At 40.3% G+C, this 22,951-nt stretch overlaps 2 protein-coding genes across 11 annotated transcripts in view; one reads left to right on the top strand and one right to left on the bottom strand.

Annotated features, from left to right (window-relative positions):
• Positions 1-22,951, bottom strand: part of ZFHX3 (zinc finger homeobox 3) — a 1,367,978-nt gene that overhangs the window by 1,341,956 nt on the left and 3,071 nt on the right. For 2 of the 9 annotated variants that reach the window (XM_069540185.1, XM_059999590.1), the window contains exons 1-2: positions 11,864-11,970; positions 10,743-10,828 (exon numbers count right to left, since the gene is read on the bottom strand). The exons of 4 other annotated variants lie outside the window; for them this stretch is intronic. The gene's annotated coding sequence lies outside the window, so the exon portion shown is untranslated. 3 more of the 9 variants (XM_059999592.1, XM_059999591.1, XM_059999588.1) reach the window with 3 other exon arrangements.
• On the top strand, positions 12,014-22,469 carry PSMD7 (proteasome 26S subunit, non-ATPase 7). Of its 2 annotated transcripts, XM_059999600.1 has the most exons (7): positions 12,170-12,347; positions 14,464-14,555; positions 15,447-15,539; positions 16,232-16,329; positions 16,902-16,982; positions 18,937-19,028; positions 20,162-22,465. In XM_059999600.1, the coding sequence occupies exons 1-7, from the start codon at positions 12,274-12,276 to the stop codon at positions 20,598-20,600; spliced, it is 969 nt and encodes a 322-aa protein (XP_059855583.1). In that variant the 5' UTR covers positions 12,170-12,273; the 3' UTR covers positions 20,601-22,465. The 2 variants fall into 2 exon arrangements, with proteins under 2 accessions (XP_059855582.1, XP_059855583.1); XM_059999599.1 differs by lacking the exon at positions 14,464-14,555 and having other exon boundaries at positions 12,014-12,347; positions 20,162-22,469.

The following is a 22,951-nucleotide window of genomic DNA, read 5'->3' as shown; positions in this document are numbered from 1 at the left end:
GAGTGGGTCAGAGAGGGAGGGGAATAAGGCTGTTTGTATCCTAGAGTTCTACTTTCCAACATACCATTGCTTTAATATAAAATATATTCACCTAAAAGTCCTGTAAAACTAGAAAATGAAAACGGAGGAATGAGAGCATGGCCGTCAGCCAAATTAAAAACTTATTCTGAAAATACTTGATGCTAAATTTAAAGATGAGTATTCCATGCTGACATGGAAGTTTACATGCATGAAAATTCTGAGTGAGTCTCCATAGCCAAGTATGTGGCTCTACCATATTGCACTGAGATTAGTTTAGTCATTCAATCTGGATATACTGAGCAAGAAAAGAAAGGTTTATAAAGCTCAAACTGAAGCAGACACTATAATTTGAATAAATCAGACTATGCCCTCTTTCAAATTATACTGACAGTCATTTAGGTTATCCAGGACTCCCCCTTCCTTTCCACAAAGAAAAAAAAATTGCTTTCCATAGAATCTGAATTCAGTAGACAAATATCAACACACTCCTTCATTTTATCTTTCATGGACCTAACCAAAGATAAAAATAAGGGGGTCGTGGGTCCTAAGGTTTTCGTTGTACTTTCTTGCTGAGGAAGCTAAGGCACAAAAAAACGAGAAATGCCTTTTCCTGATTATTGTTAAGTTCTCCATAGAGCCAAAACTAAGGACTTCAAAAATAATCTGAAGTATTGGTAGAGCAGAAGGGAGCAGTTGGGGAGGAATACACCTGGCCTTCAGAAATATTGGTAATATTCTAACACCTCAGTTGAAAAGTGAACATATTTTATTTATTTCATTGTTCTTCATACATCACACATATATAATGGTATATCAAGCATTTCAAATTTTTCAAAAGCTTTTGTATTATGGAAACAGTAAAATGATCAGTGGTTGCCAGGGGTTAGAAGGGAGAGAGGGATGATTAGGCGGAGCACAGAGGATTTTTAGGGCAGTGAAAGTATTCTGTATGATACTATAATGGTGGATACATGTAATTATACATTTGTCAAAACCCACAAAATGTACAACACCAAGAGTGAGCACTAACGTAAACTACAGACTCTGAGTGATAACGACACGTCAATGCAGGTTCTTCAACTGTAACAAATGTACCACTCTGACGCAGGACGTTGGCTGTTGCGGAGGCTGTGTACCTGTAGGGTCAGGGGGCATATGGGAACTCTCTATACTTCCTGCTTAATTTTGCTGTGAAACTAAAACTGATCTAAAAAATAAAACTTTTTTTAAAAAAAAAGTTTGTATTGCTAGTCCCTCTACTTCTGAATGCTCATCTCTAACTGTTCAAAATCTATTTTAAGTGACACTTCCATAATGCCCTCCCTGATACTTCTTCTTGCCACAGAGGAACCTACTACTCTTCTCTATGCTGCCACAGCTCCTGAACCTTTATTCCGTCCCTTCCATGGGACGTGCACTGCACGTGTTCATCTACCACCCTTCCTTCACTGAGGAAAAGGAAGGCAGCATCTTGGTGTTCTTTATATTTCAAACACCTACAAGAGTGTTTTGCATATAATACATACTCAATATACCTTAAATTATTTCATATTATAACATATTTATATGTTACATAAGTTAATATAGAATAATCAATAATGTTACAACTGAATCTGATTTTTAGCCTCAAAGAGATTAATTCTACAAAGATGCTCCCAACATCCCTGATATATTTGAAATGACACCTATCAGCATTTTCACTAGTTTTCTTTCCTTGCTGGTGAATAATTGCCACAACTATAGATATGAGCTCATTTGAAGGAATGCAAAGAGCTCTCCCTAAGATCATTTATAGACCTATGCATAATTATCAATTTCCTCTTGAAGCTAATATTTGCTAAAAGAAAAGGAAAGATGCTATTAATGATCAGAACACTTGACTTTCTGGACCTATTCCACTTAATGGGGAAAACTCAGTTCTCTGTTCTTGGGTTACTGCCAGGTGGTCTTTTACAGGGAATCATTCTAAACTTCTAATCACAGTTCAACAACCATCTGCCAAATCATATACAGGTATTGATATTTGCCACTCTACAGTTAAACTACATCACATGTCAATGCAATCAACTCATTAGCAGACTTGTATCAAGCTTCAGTGCTCACTACCCACTTCTGCACCTCTTTGATTAAGCAGTGTATGGACCATAGTCCCTGCCTGTCTGCCAGCTGATCAGCTCAGTAATACTGCTAATATAAAATCAAATCAGCAGAAGAAGAAAGCGGTAAAAACCCCTGTGAGCACTCTGGTTCCCTCTTATGCAGAATGTCAATATACTATAATCTAGCAAGCAAAGCAAATGAAATTTTAAAATTGCTTAGAGAATCATTTTCACCAAAAGTCACAAGAGGTCATTAAAAAGCACTGTAATTGCCCCTGTATTATACTTTGCTATCATTCTTCCATCTTCCTTGTTACCTGAGATCTTAAATCTCTCTTGCTGACGTAAAAACCATAAGCAAACCTCAAGTGTGACTGTCACATGCAGAATCTGAGTGTTAGAGGTCAATGTGACTTACTGGTATGCTGGCCCACTGCTCCAAATTTTATACCTCTTCTGTTCCTCAGTTATTGCCTGACATGATTTAACAACTGTAATTCCTTATTTAACGATGTCAAAGGTTTTTAGGAAATTGACTGTATTTCACCAACGATATATTTCTTCTTGATTACAGAGTGGTTAAAATGATTTTAAACCAAGACAGCAAAATAAAGCAGTAATAAAATCAATAAAAGGTGCTTAAAACATTCCTTCTATTAGGTAATGGCATTTAAAATATCCGTAGCTTGTAATGGCACTTAGGATATGCCCAAAAATCAATGAGCTAAATTACTTATTGAACTAGTTAATTTGAACATTGAGTTTTTTATGTATATTGATAAAATGGGCTACAGAATACTCCTGGCAAGTAGCAGTACCACGTTCATGGTCAGATGTCTCCCTCTGCTGGAAAAACAAATTAAGCAATTTCCTCCAGTTACAGAACAAAAAGATAAAAAATTAAAAGATGTAACCTCAAAAAGTCCACAACATACCTCTGAATCTTAAAAGACTCCAGAAACTCATGAGAATACAAAATCATTAAGGGTTAAAAAGCACATGCACCTTTTTAAAACTTTGTCATTAACCTGGAACATGGTACTTTATAGTCAATATCAAACAGCAGACGAGAACCAAAATTTAATTGTTTCAAAACTCCCTAATTTCCTAACCATTATCCTAGGGTTTTTGGTATCTTAGAATAAGATTCTAAAAGCCTTGAATCCTTTCTCTTTGATGTCAGAAGGAAAAGAGTTTGAATTTTAAAAGAGAAAGTATAAATCTGTGCTCAAGGAAAAGTCCACATTCTTTGCAGTTTAATTTGATCAAAATCAAGTTTGAACTATCTTTGCTAATGAAGGGTTTTGAGAACTCAAAGTATGAATCCACTAAACAGCTTCACATTCCTCTCGCTGTGTGGGGTGGTATGAGAGTTTCCAATACTATTATTACCATTATTTTTTTTTCAAAAATCTACTATTTAAAATGCTAAGTACTTTACTGAAAAGACTCTTCACTGCTTTTCAATTTCTCCCCCTGCCAGTTCAGCCCTAAGCAGGTGTTAGACTTCTGAAGAGCCTGCCTCAGGACTTTTAACTCGAACTACAAAGAGGAGCTTCAGAAATTACGATAAAAGGTGTTAAGAGAGAAATGAAGGTGAAGAGGTTACCTGACACTAACCTAAAATTGTACATAGTACCTTTTGAAAAATTATAGCTACCCAGAATATACCATTTGGTTTTGAATGGTTTTATCAATAACAGTCCATATATTTTTTTCACTCACATTTGAACACATTTCATTTATATTCAAAACAATGGGTATATTTAAAATTACATGCATTATCGGAAATTTTTAATCAGAGAGTTTTGCTCAGTCTGTATGAGTTTGGTTTGGTTTTGTGTTGTTTTGGTTTTGTATATAGGGAGACTAAAATAGAAAACTACAGAGAATACTGTGATTTTTTGCATGCTGAAAGATCACTAACTAAACAGGAAACTACAGAGAATATTGTTATTTTTTTGCATGCTGAAAGATCACTAACTAAACAGGAAACTACAGAGAATATTGTTATTTTTTTGCATGCTGAAAGATCACTGACCAACATATTATGGATATACTGTGTAACATATTACCCAAGTTACACAATACAGTTAACAAGTGTATGACTCTTGCTAGGTGCAGATGCTAATAAGATGACTAAGCTATGGTCCTGGCCTCCACATATACCCTACTACTAAAGAGACACATGTCAAATGAATCATTACTATTCAGCACGATGAGCAGTACAATAGTAATAAGCGCTAGGTGCTGTGGGGACCCAGAGGTCAGAGGAACTAACACTGCCTGGGAAAGGTAAGGAAAACTCCAACAGAAGAGATGACCTACTGAGTGTGATCCTTGAGAAAGACCCAGCAATTCTGGTGTTTAAGCGGTCAAGGGCAATTCAGAAAGCAGAAACGGGATGGGCACAGAGAAAAGCAAATTCCTTTGGAAACAGATTAAATGGTTTCAGGCTGGTCTAACAGAGGATGAGAGCAATAGGGGATGAGGCTCTGAGTGGTTGGCTGAGGCCATGCTACGAAGAGTCTTGGATACCTTCCTAAAGTTCAGATTTTATCTTGTAGGCACTGGAAAGGTTCTGAAGGATTTTAAGGAAATTACATCAGCACTTCGCATCGGGGGGAAAAAAAAACGCCAGCATTTTGAAAGATGGCTTGAAGGTTCTGGCTGGAGGAGGGAAGAGGCACCTGCAGCAACAAACTGCAGAAATTTGGAAAACTTGAGAGAATGTCAGTGATAATGAAGCATTACCACAAACCCAGGTTAACGCCTACTTCTTTTCTGACTTCCAGGTCTAAAAAAAGAAACTTCCATGTTATATGAACAACGTACTGATTTTTTTTAAAGACTTTTGCCCTTTCCTGTTCTTGCAGAAAGCAAAAAATTGACAAACATTGCTCTATTCTTAAAACACAAAGTATAGCAACTTCAAATTGATTCAACTCGCCTTAAATTTCTCAATAGTTTTTCTAGTTGCATTAAAACTTCAACTGAAGTATGTGTGCGGGTGCCCAAAACTGAAAGGTAAATACAAAACTAAAACTAGTTGCTCCATTTGAGATTAGGATAATGGTTGATTTTTTTTTCTTCCAACAGTAGATATTTAACAATAACGTATTGCCCCGGCTTTTCAAATTTAAAAAAAGCCTTCTTTGATTTACCATCTTGAAGAAAATAAGGAAAGGAAAAATATCTCTGTCCTTAAAAAGATGAAAAGCTTCATCTGTCTTCAAACCTTATACTTGTTTTGATACATTCATAAATCTGCATCTAGAAGTCCAGTTTAAAAAAATGTTTAATTTTACACCATCATCAGGAATGGCTCTGTATAGCACAGGGAACACTGCTCAATATTCTGTTATAACCTAAATGGGTAAAGAATTTGAAAAAGAATAGATACATGTATATGTATAACTGAATCACTTTGTTGTACACCTGAAACTAATACAACATTGTTAATCAACTGTGCTCCAAGATGAAAATGTTTAAAAAGAGCCTAAGAAAAGAATCAGAATAGAAACAAAAGACAAAAATGGCCTTCAAGCGCTTCCCTGGTGGTGCAGTGCTTAAGAACCCACCTACCAATGCAGGAGCCACGGGTTCGAGCCCTGGTCCGGGAAGATCCCACATGCCACAGAGCAACTAAGTCCGTGCGCCACAACTACTAAGCCTGTGCTCTAGAGCCCGCAAGCCGCAACTACTGAGCCCATATGCCACAACTACTGAAGCCCACGCATCTAGAGCTGATGCTCCGCAACAAGAGAAGCCACTGCAATGAGAAGCCCGTGCACCACAACGAAGAGTAGCCCCCGCTCGCCACAACTAGAGAAAAGCCCGCACGCAGCAACAAAGACCCAATGCAGCCAAAAATAAATAGATAAATTTTTTTAAATGGCCTTCAAGACATTTTAAAATGTTAAATAGATGACACTAGTTGTTTGCTTCTTTATATTTAATGAGTTCTTTTTAATAAAGCTGAAAGTGTGTGTAATTGAAAGAAGAGATAAATTCAAAATAAAGGTCTTTAAATAAATAAATAAAGGTCTTTGAGGCTCAAACCAAAGTAGCTCCCAAGGCTGAATCTGGCCTCCTGGGTTTTCTTTTATAGTCAACTGTTACAAGTGTTCCTATACCAACCTTAAAGTGTCCTGTTTTAATCGCAGCAGCCGCTAACACTGTTCCTGAAAGAAAATTAACTCTTCAGATGGGAGATTTCCTACGGTCTGCACACCGCAGTCTCTCTGGGCTTCATCCAAGACAGGTGAACTGTGCTCCATTGTGGCCTCCTTACAGGCTTTCAAAGCACAATGGAGAATGGTTTTCTAACATATTTGTACCGCATAAGGGTTCCTGTGGAGAGTTCTATTTCCTGGATATAAACTAGAAATTGCTGTAATTTTTTTAGTTCTTTTTAATTTGCAGTTAAATGAAATATGACAACAACAAGAGGAATAGCAATCATGCAGGTATCCAGGGCCAACACATAAGGCTCATCACTTGCGTAAAGCATAAAACAAGGAAAATCTCTTTAAACGAATCCAATCTTTCTGCAACAACTAGCCTTTTGAAAAATCAAACTGATCACCAATACATTTTAAAAGAGGAATTTTAAAAAACGTATTTCCATAAACTAAATATACCTGAGGCAAAAGAAGGATAAAGAAACACTCGGCAAATGCAAAAGATGAATTTCAACTCTTGTTCTGCTGGATTACTTAAAATATAAACACCAGTTAAGAAAAAAAAATTTTTTTTTTTTTTTTTGGCCACGCCATGCAGCTTATGATATCCTAGTTCCCCGACCAGGGATTGAACCCAGGCCCTTGGCAGTGAAAGCGCAGAGTCCTAACCACTGGACCACCAGGGAATTCTCAAGAAAAAATTCTTATAGTCTTTTATAATATATAATAATGATAATGAGCCTACTCTCTAATGATAACCATGTCTAACATATGCTGAGTTCTTAGTATGTTCCAAGAACTATGCTAAGCTCTCTATATCACAAGATAGACTTATTTTTGCCTGCTAAGCATTCATTCCTCCCTTCCAATTACATCCCCGTTTTCCTTCCCCACTCATGTGGTCATGGTGAGCTGATCCATCACAGTTGCACCATCTCCAAACTGATCCTAAACTGGACATTTAGAAAACTCTATTCCCTTGGGCACAGCAGTCAGTTCAGAGTGCCTCCCAGTCCCAGCAAGGCCAATCAAATTTCGTAAATAAAGGTTTGGAGTTCAAAACCTCCCTTCCTGGGCTTCCCTGGTGGCGCAGTTGTTGAGAGTTCGCCTGCTGATGCAGGGGACACGGGTTCGTGCCCCGGTCCGGGAAGATCCCACGTGCCGCGGAGCGGCTGGGCCCGTGAGCCATGGCCTGAGCCTGCGCGTCCGGAGCCTGTGCTCCGCAATGGGCGAGACCACAGCAGTGAGAGGCCCGTGTACCGCAAAAAAAAAAAAAAAAAAACCTCCCTTCCTTTAAATATTTAAAACTGTGACTATCTGTAGCCATCAAAATATTTCCCCGCCACTAGTAGGAAATCTGTCTGGAAATGGAACCAAAACACTGAAGGATGCTGAAAGGTGGAGAGAGAAACATCAGTAAGCCCCCTGGAACTCGCAGGGCCCTTGAACTTGCTGTTACATGAGATAATGAATTTCCCTTCACTTCAGCTGGTTAGAGTAGGGTTCCACTACCAGCAATTAAGAATCGTCTGGCTTGGGCTTCCCTGGTGGCGCAGTGGTTGAGAGTCCGCCTGCCGATGCAGGGGACACGGGTGCGTGCCCCGGTGCGGGAAGATGCCACATGCCGTGGAGCGGCTGGGCCCGTGAGCCATGGCCGCTGAGCCTGCGCGTCCGGAGCCTGTGCTCCGCAACGGGAGAGGCCACAGCAGGGAGAGGACCGCGTACAGGAAAAATAAAAAAATAAGAATCGTCTGGCTAGTGCACACACCTACAGCTAGCCCATGCAGTCACATGGGTCTACACCAACAGCCAGGGTCCCCTCAGCTGCTCACATGTCGGCAGTTAGCCCCAGCCCCTGCTGCTGGCCCTGTCCCTCACCACTGCATGGGTGTCTGCGGCAGGCCCCGCCCCCACACAGGCACCTGCAGCAGGTCCCTACAGCCAAGCATGAATACACTGCCAGATCTGGTCACAACTGCTAACCTCCACTTGTAGCAGCTGGACCTGGAGGCTCCACTGAAGACCTCAACAGCCCTTGCAGCTACTGCAGACCCTGCACAGCTCTCACCAAGGATCATGCAATTGTTGGTGTGGTGGACCCCAGCCGCCTGAACCAACAAGACACACACCCTTGGACCCAGAGGCTCTACTCACCCTCATACTTAGCACCCCACACCACTAGACCCAGGACCAAGGCTACAGGGAACACGAGGAATCAGGGCAACAAGACATCACAAAAGAAAATGGTAAACTTCCAGCACCCACAAGGATGCCTGAACCCCAGCAATGAATACAGCTTAGACTAAAGGTGGTATATCTTCCCTTTTTTTTTTTTTCCAAATCTAGTAAGATGATCAACAGAGGCTGCAGAGTTCAAAGTATTGCTGCCATGCATGCAGGACCATGATTCCATGTTCTGGACCTAAGAAAAATAAGAACTCTTTCAAGATACTAGGGTCTGTGGGGGGCTATCTCCCTAAATTGAAAGACAAAGGTGGATTAGAGAGATATGAACAAGATGGTGGCATAGGAATTTCTAGCACACATCCTCTCCCAAAACATCAGTTGGAACAACTATCCACATGCAAAAATACCTTCACTAGAGGTAAGAATTTCAGGTAAGGGATTACAGTACCTAATCCAATTTTAAAATGAGCAGAGGACCTGAATAGAGATTTTTTTTAAGACATACAAATGACTAACAGGTACATGAAAAGATGCTCAACACCACTAATCATCAGGGAAATGCAAATCAAAACCATAATGAAATATCACCTTATACCTGTTAGAATGGCTATTATCAAAAAGACAGGAGATAAGAAGTGTTGGTGAGAATGTGGAGAAAAGGGAACACTTGTGCACTCTTGGTGGGAATGTAAATTGATATAGCCACTATGGAAAAGAGTACGAAAGTTCCTAAAAGAACTAAAAATAGAACTACCATATGATCCAGCAACCCCACTTTTGGGTATGTAACCAAAGGAAATGAAATCACTATCTCAAAGAGATGTCTGAATTCCTGTGTTCACTGTAGCATTATTCACAATGGCCAAGACATGGACACAACCTATGTGTCTGTTGATGCATGAATCAATAAAGAAAATGTGGCATATATATATATTACTCAGCCATAAAAAGGAAGGAAATCCTTCCATTTTGTGACAAAATTGATGGATCTTGAGGGTATTATGGTAAGTGAAATGACAGATAGAAAGACAAATACTATATGATCTCACTTACATGTGGAAATGAAAAATGCAGAATCCACAGAAATAGAGAGTAGAATAGTTGTTGCCAGAGGCTGGGAGTCAGGGAAATGTGAGTTGTTGGTCAAAGAGTACAAACTTCCAATAATAAGATGGAAAGCTAAGGTACAGTATGGTGACTATAGTTAACAATACTGTATTATATATTTGAAAGTTGCTCTTAAATGTTCTCACCACAAAAAGAAAAAGGTAATTACGTGAGGTGACAGAAGCGTTAACTAACCTTATTGTGGTAATCATTTTGCAAAACATACATGTATCAAATCATCACATTGTACACCTTAAACTTACACGTTATATGTCAATTACATCTCAATAAATTTGGGAAAAGGAGAATTTAACATTAAAAAAGAAAGACAGGGGCTTCCCTGGTGGTGCAGTGGTTAAGAATCCACCTGCCAATGCAGGGAACACGGGTTCAAGCCCTGGTCCGGGACGATCCCACATGCCGCGGAGCAACTAAGCCTGTGCACCACAACTACTGAGCCTGCGCTCTAGAGCCTGCAAGCCACTACTACTGAGCCCACGTGCCACAACTACTGAAGCCCGTGCGCCTAGAGCCCATGCTCCGCCACAAGAGAAACCAAAGCAATGAGAAGCCCGAACACTGCAACAAAGAGTAGCCCCCGCTTGCCACAACTAAAGAAAGCCCACACGCAGCAACAAAGACGCAACACGCCAAAATTAAATAAATTAATTTTTTTAAAAAAAGACATGGGGTAAGGGATTAAGAGGCACAAACTATTACGATAAAATAAGCTACAAGGATATATTGTAAAACACGGGGAATATAGCCAATATTTTATATTAACTATAAATGGAGTATAACCTTTAAAAATTGTGAATCACTATATTGTACACCTGTAACTTATATAATATTGTACATCAACTATACCTCAACTATACCTCAATAAAAAATAAATAAAAATTTAAAAATTACATTTCTTTCTTTAAAAAAAAACAGTCAAAGGAAAATAAAATGTATTATCCTTATGCTCTCATCAGATCCTCTTAAAGTCCAGAATTAAATGAACAAAAGAAAGATTTCTTATATCTCCTTCTGCATTCCTCTGAATGAATTTAGCCCCTAATAGTGGCTATGAAATTAGTTATGATTTCAAGTCAGTTCCATTAATAAAGAAAAAGAAAAAATAGGACAACATGAAAAATACCTTATGATTTCAAGTTGTCTTCTTTATCCTCTAAATATTTTAGTCCAAAAACATGCTTCCGTTAGACTCCAATTATTATGCCTTACCTGACACATAAGAAAAATCAAAATCAATCTTTGATCTTAAAAATTAGGGGGGAAAACCCTTCCAAGGTCTTTTCATAACAGTTACATGTCTACACTGTGTTGAAGAGCATCACTTAAGAAATGAAACAAGAACATCTACTTTGAACCAGGCACTAAACACCAGCAAGCATGCTTTAACACATCACACAATGGGGCTGACTTACATTTCCTTAATTTAAAAGTTCTATCGTCGTAAGTAGCAGCAATCATCTCATAGTCAAATCAAAAATATTAAAAGAAATGAGGAAGATGCAAAACAGTGTTCCCCAAAGTAGGAAGAGTTTATGAAATGAAAGTGAGGGGTAGCGCCCAGAAAGGGTATCAAAAGCTCCCTAATTATACTGGAAGGAGGCTAAGGTTCAGAGCAAAAGTCTCCTTGTCATTCTTCAGAGTTCAGATCCTCTGTTGATAAAGGGAAGGTAGAAGGTGTTTAAAAACAGGATAAACAATAAATAATTCACGCTGCTGAAGTATTGTTTTTGTTTACAGAAATGGCAACTTAAAGTCAGATAGAAAACTAAACTTGCATGGATTTTAAGTCATTTGCCTTCTTCCACAAATAAGCTCAAGTCCTCTTTTCCTACATTTCCCCTTTTAGTCTTCTTTTTTCTCTTTCCCAGCTAACTATGAAAACATATTTCCTTATTGCTTTCCATCTTTTCGCCAAACTTTTTGTGAGTTTTTATTTTAAAATCAATCTGAATGATCTAACTCTAGGCACAAACTGCATTCTTCTAACCCTTGTTAAATGGTAAGTAATATAAAGACAGGTGGGAAAATATAGACAGGTTGATTATTTGCTAAGTGTCCATGGTAAGGATTAAGGGGAAATTCCCAGACAATAAAATGATGAGACAAATTACCAAACCTACGTTAAGGGAATGCCCTAATGCTAGAGATTTAAAGTTAGTTCCTCTAAGAAATTCTGGAAGATTTTGACTAGAAGCGAAAGTGAACATTTTCTGAATGGTGGAAATATTACTTATTACTATTTACATTTTTCTTAGCATCTTCTCCAGTCTTCAGACGGGAGGGAGGGGGAGGTGAGCTAGTAAGGCACTGAGGCGAAAAGCCGCAGCGGGTGACAGTACAGGCCAAACACCAGGAGGTCAACCTTTATCAGTCTCCAGTGTCCTGTTAGCTTTCATGACCTGGGAAACTCGAAGCCAGTCACCCGAGGCGTGTCCCGCCTTCCCCGGCACTTCGCCTCCTCAAGGTGGCGGCGGGAGCGACAATCCGAGCGCGACGCGCGCGGCGCTCTGGGAGCGGAAGAAGGAGCCGCGCGGCGGAGGCCCAACCGGAAGAGGAGGGGCCGGGCCTGGAGGATCCCCGAGAATCGTTGTTGCTCCGGCCGTCGGTGTTTGCGGGTCGCGGGGAGCAGGGCCTGGCGGGCGGGGTGTGTCGCGATGCCGGAGCTGGCGGTGCAGAAGGTGGTGGTCCACCCCCTGGTGCTGCTCAGTGTGGTGGATCATTTCAATCGGTGAGCGGGCGGCACGGGGCGTCCTACCGGGGCCGGTGGCGCCGCCGCTGCTGAGTCACGGCGCGCTGGGGATGGCGCGGCGGCCGCGGGGGCGCAGATGCACCGGGGTTGGCCCTGGGTCACCGAGGGGCCCAGAGCAGTTCCGTTCACGAAGCCCCAAGTCACCTGGCATCGTCTCCCCCGCCGTCCAGCCGGCACTCCATGAACTGGGCTTCTCGTTCCTTTTACCCAGTCCGTACGATGCCAGAGTATGGGGGGGCAGGCTTCACTTGGCCCTGATCCCCAGGCCTCGTGCCCATCTGTCACCTCGTCCGCCCCTTTTCGCCTGAAAGACTCGGTGTCTGGTAGGAAAGCCCTTCAGACTTGCACTTTTTGCCTCTGAAGGCCGTCACCGAAATTCTGTACTCAGCGCTCCGAAGGACTCCCTGGAAGAACTGTGGTTTTAATATAACTTGCGAAAGTTTCCAAGTGGGACTGTGGTTTGACGATAGCTTAAAACGTAGATGTTTTAAGTTTTGATAAGTTTTTCTTTTAAAAATGAGACCGGTTGGAGATGTTGGCATTAATGAATAAGAAAACATCCCACAGATGTTTCTTCCACCTTCGCTTGCTTGTTTTTGAGCTGTTCGTCCGGCTGGACCTGTTACACGTGTTCATAAATTTTACAAGATAATTAATTGACTTGGAAAGTTGTAAGACCCAGTTGGGAGCATCTGCTGTAAAGTCATAGTTGCTAAGTGCCCATCATCTTGCAACTTGCTTTGTACAACTCCCAGTTCAACCAGAGCCAAAACCAAACTCAAGACTCCTGTGAGGTTTAGGGTCCCCAGTTCAGTTCCATTGCTTTGTAGCACCCTTAGCCTAACAGGATATGCGAGCTTTCCCACTGTACAATGATTAGTATTTTTCTCCCGTAGGATACTATAGGTACTAAGAGGGCAAGCATCTTTTCAGTTCTGTTCAGTAAATTCAGCGAACACTTGTTAAGGGCATAGTGAAGGCAGACACTGCAAGCTGCTGTGTCAGACAATTGCAGGGTTTTTTAAAACGCAAATGGATTTTTATAGATCAAAAGAAAAGCCCATGAGTGTGGAAGTTTCCTTTGAACTTAGATTTCCCAAAAAATTAGAACCACCAGAATACAGAATCCTTAACTTTGTTTGGTCCAAACCCTAAATATAGTAAGCATTTATAAATTTGCCAAACCATATGTTTAGATAAATACAGTTAAATCAGTATGAAACCAGCAACTGTTAAGGAATTGTAGTTCATTTCACAGTGACTTTTGTCTTTGCTTTGAACATAGAATTGTATTGTTTCTGTATGTTATAATTGTTAGTGGTTAAAGGAGAATTCTCTACATGATGACCAATGAAATGAGATATAAGTGAAACACTTGCAGTTCCTTAGGACAAAAATCATTGAGGAGGTTTGATATGGAAATAAATATTCTGAAGTAGTCTTTCTGGTTCATTGAGCCCTCCTCCCAGTATGATTAGTCACTGGCTCACTTCCAGCTTCTGCATAATTAAGCCATTCAGAGACCACAAATGGCACACACACGCTTCTGGGTCAGAATCATTTTCTGAGCCCCTAAATGGTACAAAGAATTATAACATCTATTGGGGCTTGTTGACATAGATGCTCCAGAGAAGAGTTGGCAAGCTGGACCATAAAACTGGTTCAACTTTAGCATCTTTATCCCTGAAAAGATTTGAGGACAGAGAAGATGGGGAAAATTTAAAAGAGAAAGGTAAGCTGCAGAGGAAAAAATAAAATTAAATGTGATTTCAAACACCAGTCAAATAACATTTAAAACCTTAAGATCTGGGGAGTTTTCATTTTCTCCGTTTTAAATTTCTATAAAGTTTGAGATTTTTTTCCAAGCATGTCTTTCTTTGCAATCAGCAGTGAAATTGCCAGTGTCCATAGTTCACGAATTACCCATTATATTTATTAGAATTATTAAGGACTAACCCATTATATTTGTTTAGTGGGATTAGTTCCCAGATAAGCTAAATTGTATCTGTAGCATTGATATTTCCTGTTGGATATCTTATTGTTGGTCCACTTGTGTCTGTGCCCATCCAGACTGATCTTCTGTTTTCTCATTCAGAATAGGCAAGGTTGGAAACCAGAAGCGTGTTGTTGGTGTGCTTTTGGGGTCGTGGCAAAAGAAAGTTCTCGATGTATCCAACAGTTTTGCAGGTAAAAGAAAAATTTGTCAAATATACCTCAGTTTTTAAAAAAATAAATAGGCAAATTTTACATTTTCTGAGTATGGTTAAAATGTCAGTTAACTTTTAAAAAGAAAGAAACTCTCGTGATCTCCATTTTTTATTATAACCAAGCAGTTCTATTTCAGAATTGTTTAAGTATAGAAAAGGGAGGCTAAAGGATACACACTGAGCTGGATAGTAAATATTTAAAACTTGCAGGCCATACAGTCTCCATTGCAACTGCTCAGCTCTGCTAATGTAGCAGGAAAGCAACTATAGACATTATGTAGACAAACTAATAGCTATATTGCAGTAAAACTATTAAAATAGGCAGCGGGTGTAGTTTGTCAACCCGTTGTACTAAACTATTAACCATGGTTATGGGTAGGCAAGGGGGAGATAAAGACCTTATGTTTTACACTGTTTAATAAATCTTTATAAGACTGTATCCATATATTTTATGATTGAAGCAACAATAATAAAGAACAACAAAATAATTCCTGGCATGGCTGCTAGACTAGCAGTCACTAACTCCAGTGTCTAAAAGGATCAGGCAGTAATGTAATTTGCCAGACGGGAATATTAGGAAGTGATGGAGCTTTTAGCAAACTGAAGAATGTGTCCTTTTCAAAGGGGGTTGCTTCTGTCTGGCTCTAGCCAGTTGTTGCTGGTCTTCCAGTTTTTCCAGAGAACCTGGAGGTCTGGATTTGTATGTGAAATCTTCCAGTTTTTACTAAAAGCAACTCAAAAATAATTTTAGTACTGTGTTGGACAAACCAAAGACATGGATCAGATCTGGCGTAGGGGTCTACAGTTGTGATATGTGCCCTTAGAGTTCTGTGTAGCACCCTAAACTGTTTTTTGGTTTTTTTCTCTCTAGTCCCTTTTGATGAAGACGACAAAGATGATTCTGTCTGGTTTTTAGACCACGATTATTTGGAAAACATGTATGGAATGTTTAAGAAGGTCAATGGTAGGTGGCATTGTGGCGCGCGCGCGCGTGTGCGTGTGTGTGTAGGTATATGTGTGCCCATAATGTCTTTTCTAAATATTCACTTTTCTTTGTTTAATGTCAAAGGCCCTTTCACTTAGCTAGACTGAAGTAAGACTAGTGGTAGTAGAGGAATGAGGTAGAATAAATGAGAAACTAGAGTAGCAATTTAAGGCCAGCTAGACCACCTAGGCTTCAGGGGAGAGAGCTAGCCCTCTACAGCAGAAAAGCAAAGAATGGTCAAATAAAATCCACCTGCCCCTAGAGCTTTAGTACCACCAGGGTAAATATCTCTGTTACATGTGTCACTTTCATTTTATTTCATTTCAGCAACCACATTGCTTTGGAAATGTTTATTCCCACAACACTCAGAGATGTAATCTATGTGACATGAACTTGAATTTGTTTATATATTGCCTTGGAATTGTTTTCTAGTTGTTTCATGTATGACTGGTCTAAACTAGTCTGAGATATGTATATCTCTAGATTTCCCCTGCTGTTTATTTTCTGAGAATCCTGTTTTTGAGTTTTAGATTTCATAGGTATGTCAAGGTTTAGATGTCTGGAATTTCTGTAAAAGCTAGAGAACATAACTACTGGAGTTCTTACCCTTTTTGAGGGAAATATATAGATCTTTATGAAACAATTCAAAGCCACTAATTTTTCCTTCCCAGCCAGAGAAAGAATAGTTGGGTGGTACCACACAGGCCCTAAACTACACAAGAATGACATCGCCATCAATGAACTCATGAAAAGATACTGCCCTAACTCAGTAAGTGTACTCCATCTTTAAAACTTTTGACTCATATTCGTTGCCAGCTAACTCAAGAAAAAGAAAGCATCCTAGGAAGGATTTGGATAATGAATCATTTCACCACTTTTTTCTATAAGCTTGTGTTAATTTGCAGTGTTTTGTGTAGTATACGGTAACCCAGTGTATTTAGTAAATTAAACATCTGTTCAGTGCTAGGTATGTAAGTTATCTTCCTTAATCCTCTCAGTAACTGTATGAGATTGTTATCCTCTTTACAGTGAGAAAACTGAGGTTCAGAATGGTTAGTAAGGTCTTCTAAGTGTGGAGCTGGGATTAAAATGCCAGCTGTCTTGACTCTAATCTTCTTCTGCTTGATAACTTCACTATACTACCTCTCAGCTTGTTAATGGATGGGGTTGAAGAGCAGGGCAAATAAGATAATTTGAAATGTAAAGTTATTTTTTTTTCTGAAAATTCTGGCTTATATCTGGTTGAATGAATGAAAAAGCTTCGGTAATCATCAGAATGGCCGCAGTTATTCCTTACGTGCTCAGTATGAGGTGATTTGCTATGATTTGTTTTTCTGCCAGGTATTGGTCATCATTGATGTAAAACCAAAGGACTTGGGACTGCCCACAGAAGCATATATTTCGGTGGAAGAAGTTCATGATGTAAGTCATCTTGCTGTGAGCCTAGGAGATTAGATTTGCTACTTTCGGGGCCATTGGGTTTTGGGTTTTTTTTTCCATTTTCAAGTCAACAAATACTTTATAACAAAGAAAAGGTTATTGGTTTCTGTCAGTAGTTTGATATTATGTTTTTTTCCCCCAAATTTGAATCACCAAATTTCAGAAATAGAGAGGACCATAGAAATCTAAAGTCCCCTTTTACAAATGAAATTGAGACCAAAGTAGTCAAATGATTGCCCAGAGATGTTCTCAGCAAAGTAAATGCGGAGCCTGGTGAGCTTGGTCTTAATCTAATGCAGTTTCCACTGTTGGCCCACCTATGTAGTGACTATATTATCTAGTCTATAGCCAATCCCTGTAGACTAGATCCTAGGTTTTCAAATAGAGTAAGTCAGAGCTGCCAGGAGCTAGATGGCAAAACCCATCTGTATGATTTGACACCTGTATAGTCAGCTCCATGGCATTCAGTACCAGCTATGTTGTCTGTTAGCTTGTTTCTTGGGTATGGACGTGAAGAGCTGCCAGAATAGCTTTTCTCTATTTCCAAGAAAATTGAACTCAAATTCTAGGGTAGGATTTGATGTGAAATTGTATATGAGTTTTGTTTTGAGCGTAAAATATTTGCACTTAGGGTGTGCAAAGAGCTCACTCTTGAATTTCCAAAGTTGAACGGACAGACTAAAGGCTGTCTTTCTTCCTTATGGTTAGCCATATATTCAGTTTTAAAATCTGGAAAAGGCTTTTTTAAGTTAGTTCCCTGCAGATGTTCCTTGCACTGAGCTCTATGCTCCTGTTTCTCTTTGCCTTGCTACCAGAGAGCTTATTTATTGCCTAGTTGCAGTAAGACTTTCATCCCTGGTCTTGATACAGTTGTTATAAGTTAAATTTTACCCTGCCTCTTTCAAAAAGGAATTAGAGGTGCTTATACATACGCATGCACATGCACGCACGCACTCGCACACACACACACCAATGAAACAAGATCTTTTAAAAGAGGATGGAGGGGATGTAAGGGTCCTGTAATAAGATGAAGCCAGGGAAAATCAGTACATGAAAAGACATGCCACGAAGTCCTGCACAAGTGTTGAAGGCTCTGACCATCCTAGCATACAAAGCCAAGAGGAAGATGCCGTTTGTAGGATTCACACTGTCCTGGGTAAAATAACAACAGCTAATGTTTATACCACTTAGTGTAAGTGAAGTGACTTTCCCAAGATCTCACTGCTCCCTTATCACACATGGCAGAGCCAGGCTTTGAATCTAAGCAGCCTGGCTAGAGTCTGCACTCACTGCTGTGCTGTCGTGCCTTGCACACATTTTACAGCCTTTACAGGAGATGTACAGCCTCTTCTGGCACTAGATCTGATAAAAGTTTCTCCTGAGTCCCATCAGGAAATCACTAAGTGATACAGCAAACCACATCCACTAATGGGTTCCTTGACTAATTCAGGTCACCAGAAAATCAGTTATTCTAACCACGTTGCTTTGGTGCTCTGACTATTTGACCCAAGGGACAACAGATGGTTAAAAACTGTATCTTCTGACATGAGCTTGCCTCAAGTACAGGTGTTCTGAATATTGCCTATTTTAGAATGAATGCTTATAAGTCCTTAAAATTTAGCCGAATCAAGACTTCCCTGATGTTCATCTCTACTGCAGGCTTGAGAGAATATCAAGATTTTCCTTAGAAATAAACTAATGATGATTCCCCACCACATCTCGTCCCTGAGCAGGACCACTGTGACTTCAGCTTAGAAGTCACAGTGCTTTGAAAGCTTTCAAAGCAAACTTTACCCACCCTTGCCATGAAAAAGCCAGTAATGACACCCATGAAAGTGATTTGGCTTAAAGCAGAAGAATCAAGGCATGAAAAGGAACATGCGCCAGTTTGTTCATTTGTTTGTAAGTAAATAACTAGTTAATTCTCCTCTCCCAGGATGGAACTCCAACCTCAAAAACATTTGAGCACGTGACCAGTGAAATTGGAGCAGAGGAAGCTGAGGAAGTCGGAGTTGAACACTTGTTACGGTGAGACTTTAGGACAGCATCAGAATCAGCAGCAGCCCAAGAAGCTGCTCAGTGTAAAGAAGAGATCTGTATCAGGAATAGGGAGCCCTGGGTTCTAGTCCTGGGTCATCTCTAAAGTGTCCCGAGTTATGATTTATGAGTTTGTGGACAGCACACCTTGTCTGGAAGCTGTAATGCTGGCTGTGACGGGAACAGATGTGTGAATTATTCAAAAGCAAACGTGTGCTCTTTCAGTGTACCTCCTTCTCAATGACTGTAGCTAGCCAGTTTTCTGCAGAGAATCTGCATCTTGGACTGGGATGGATGGATGGATTTAAATTTATATTTTATTTATTTATTTTTGGCTGAATTGGGTCTTCATTGCTGCATGTGGGCTTTCTCTCATTGCGGTGAGCAGGGACTACTCTTCGTTGCCGTGCGTGGTCTTCTCACTGCCGTGGCTTCTCTTGTTGCGAAGCACAGGCTCTAGGCACGTGGGCTTCAGTAGTTGTGGCACACAGACTCGGTAGTTGTGGCTCGCGGGCTCTAGAATGCAGGCTCAGTAGTGGCACATGGGCTTAGTTGCTCTGCGGCATGTGGGATCTTCCTGGGCCAGGGCTCGAACCCACATCCCCTGCATTGGCAGGCGGATTCTTAACCACTCTGCCACCAGGGAAGCCCTGGGGTTTTATTTTTAAATCCTCTGCTTACATAACCCTGACTTACTTGAAATGGTCATAGATTTTTTCAAACAATAAGATTCCTTCCAGTTCAAAAAGTTACTGCTGACTGATTTAAAAGCTTCTCCCAACATCATATAGATGCAGGTGGAGAAAATGCCACCCTTTTTAGGAACAGGGAACTTGAAGTAGAGAGGTGGTTTTTTTTTGTTTTTGTAGTGAAAATGACTTCATTTTATCTCTCTCTTTTCTTTTGAAAAATGCCCTGTGATGAGAAAGATAAAACATATTCCTCCAAATGAAAACAAGATTAAGGCAGTTTTACTCAAATCTTTATAAAATGGGGAAGTAACATTTTTCCTTTGGAAAACTTGCCCCTCCTCACAAACTTAGTATTTCCTTAGAATGTGAAAATCTGCGTGATAGTACAGGACACTGATGTATTTTCCTGCCCTTTCTTGTGGGTTCCTACAGAGACATCAAAGACACTACAGTGGGCACCCTTTCCCAGCGGATCACAAACCAGGTTCATGGTTTGAAGGGACTCAATTCCAAGCTTCTGGATATCAGGAGCTACCTGGAGAAAGTGGCCACAGGCAAGCTGCCCATCAACCATCAGATCATCTACCAGCTGCAGGACGTCTTCAACCTGCTGCCAGATGTCAGCCTGCAGGAGTTTGTCAAGGCCTTTTACCTGAAGACCAATGACCAGATGGTGGTAGTGTATTTGGCCTCGCTGATCCGTTCCGTGGTCGCCTTGCACAACCTCATCAACAACAAGATCGCCAACCGGGACGCAGAGAAGAAAGAAGGGCAGGAAAAAGAAGACAGCAAAAAGGATAGAAAAGATGACAAAGAGAAAGATAAGGAAAAGAGTGATGTAAAGAAAGAAGAGAAAAAGGAGAAAAAATAAAACATGTAGCTTTTTAATTTGTAAATTAAAGTCTTACAAACTAACTCATTGTGCCGCCAGAGGGTTCTTTTCACTTTAAGTGCAAAAGCTGTATTGATGAGAGCTCTCTGGATAGAGGGACTAATCTTGTACCTGAACTGCAGCTTAGGCTGCTCTGAGTTGGCAATGTGATAGCTCAGGCTTCAGACTGTGTGAGAAAAGTGAAGAGACATAAACGTAACATTTTTGGTACTCTTCCTGCTTTTATCTATAAGACCAGGAGTTGAATTTTCCCCATCTCAAGAGACTCTTGGGGTCTGTTTCTGGCAGTCTGCAAAATTGCAGAATGGAATGCACGAATTCCATAAGTATTCTGCTTCAGAACACCTTGAGGTCTGCCCCTCTGGACTCTGTTGAGAATACCACCCCACGGGACTTCTTGGACCCGTAGCTCTGGCATTCTCGGGGCTTGGGATCCATCTCAAGATATTGTTTACCTTCGAAGACACAATTAAATGGCTTGGTTTTTAAGTCTGTGTTCTGGTCGTTTTTGACTCTGGATGTGGTGATCCGTTGTTTTCAGAAGCAACCAAGACAGTCTTTAATTGAAGCTGCCTTAAAGAATTATTTTAGACTGAATCTTTTATGAAAGCACCTCATTCCTTTAAAGACATACAGCTGTAGGGAGGAGAGCTCTCAACTGAGCCCAGAAGACCTGTGTCCTAGTTAATGCCTCAGATTCCTCATCTGTGAAGTCCCTAGAACAGTTTTTTATAAGAGACACATTCACTTACTATTGCAGTAGGTCTAAGTACATCAGGCCACAAGGTTAGTGGGGATGGAACAAAGTCTCCCCAAAGTAAGTGTTCAAGATACTTAATCATTTGACTTACAGCTGTCACTTGGATATTAATTTCCTTTCTTGAGCAATTAGAACCTCCCTAAGAGTTCTCTAATGCACCATATGGACTGTCAATGTTCAGATATTTAAGAATATAATAGCACTAGAACTAAGTCAGTGGAATCTCATAAACCACTTCATAATGTTATAATGCCTCAAAGTTACTGGAAGCATCCATTTTTAATCCACAGACCTGCCTGCCAAAGAACTAGTTGAAATTTGGGGGCTGATGTAGAGCTAGCTTTTATCCTACATAAACAGGAGCACCCCCATCAGTGGTCTCTTCAAGGTTCATTAAGATTCTGAGAAAAAAAGAAATAGTAAAGGGAAAAAAACTAGAGAACCAAGTTTTGTCTACTGCAGCAATCAAAAGTCAGATGGTTGTTACATCTAACCGAATAAAAAATACGAAATACATAGTTCAAAGCTTGAAATGCATTTAAAATGATAGGAGTGTGTTGAAGTTTTTCAGATTTGGTTGCCATGTTTAGAACAGACAGAAAGGGAAACTTTCTCCACGGTGGCCAGGAAAGAGCTGGGATGCAATGATTCTGAGGCTAGGCAGGGGGAAGGAGGAGAATGTCATCCCGAAGAGTGGGTCCTTTATGTAGGATTGGGGGCAACTTGAGACCACACAGGATCATATCCACCTTTAGTAGTATGATCTTCACTTAAAAAGCTTTCCCAGGGTCTAACAGGACAATGCCACAGGCTTTTAAGTTTGTCACCGTTTGATAAATGTAATATTTATTGAGCATATGAGAACATGGGAATACCCAGGCCTTGTTATATTTAATAGTTTGAGCCACATGTGGCAAAATTGACTTCTACCTTCCTAACAGGCTCTTCAGTTCCTACTTCTAACAAAATTCACTTGTAGCCTTTAGAGTCACGTAGGCTCATTTTCTAAGGCAAAATTGCTGCCATCCTATATAAGGGGGGCGAGCTTTGTAAGAATATTGATGAAGTCTTGCTTATACAAATAGCAGCTGACTTGACTGCAAAACCCATGGCCCTCACCTAAAATAAAGCCATGTGTTTGGATAGCTCAGCAGTCTCAAGATGAGATTTCTAAACTACTTCTGTTGTTTTTGAACACACTGAAAAAGTATCCTAGAAAAAGTCTGATCCCAATTCTGGACCTCATATCCAGAGTTATGACATTCCCTTCCTTCCATTTTCAAAACATCCCACGATGGCTTAGGGAGTTCAGGCTGCTCCTGCTACACACGTTCCAGAGAGGAGGGCATTTATTCCTTACTAGTTTTCTGTCTGATAACTAACATCTGAAATATCCCTAAACTTAGAGGTCAGTTATCCTTAGTGAAAAGATGGATACTATCAGGTGGAACAACAGCTTTGGGCCCGCTAATTAGTTAAATGTTCTTTCATTTTACTCAGATCATCAATCACTAAAGGGACAAACGGAAGAAATCATCATTGAAGGACGACCATATTACTTCTCCAATGT

Source organism: Delphinus delphis, chromosome 20 (assembly GCF_949987515.2).
Source record: "Delphinus delphis chromosome 20, mDelDel1.2, whole genome shotgun sequence".
Taxonomy (NCBI): domain Eukaryota; kingdom Metazoa; phylum Chordata; class Mammalia; order Artiodactyla; family Delphinidae; genus Delphinus; species Delphinus delphis.
This window is presented reverse-complemented; position numbering and strand designations above follow the sequence as displayed.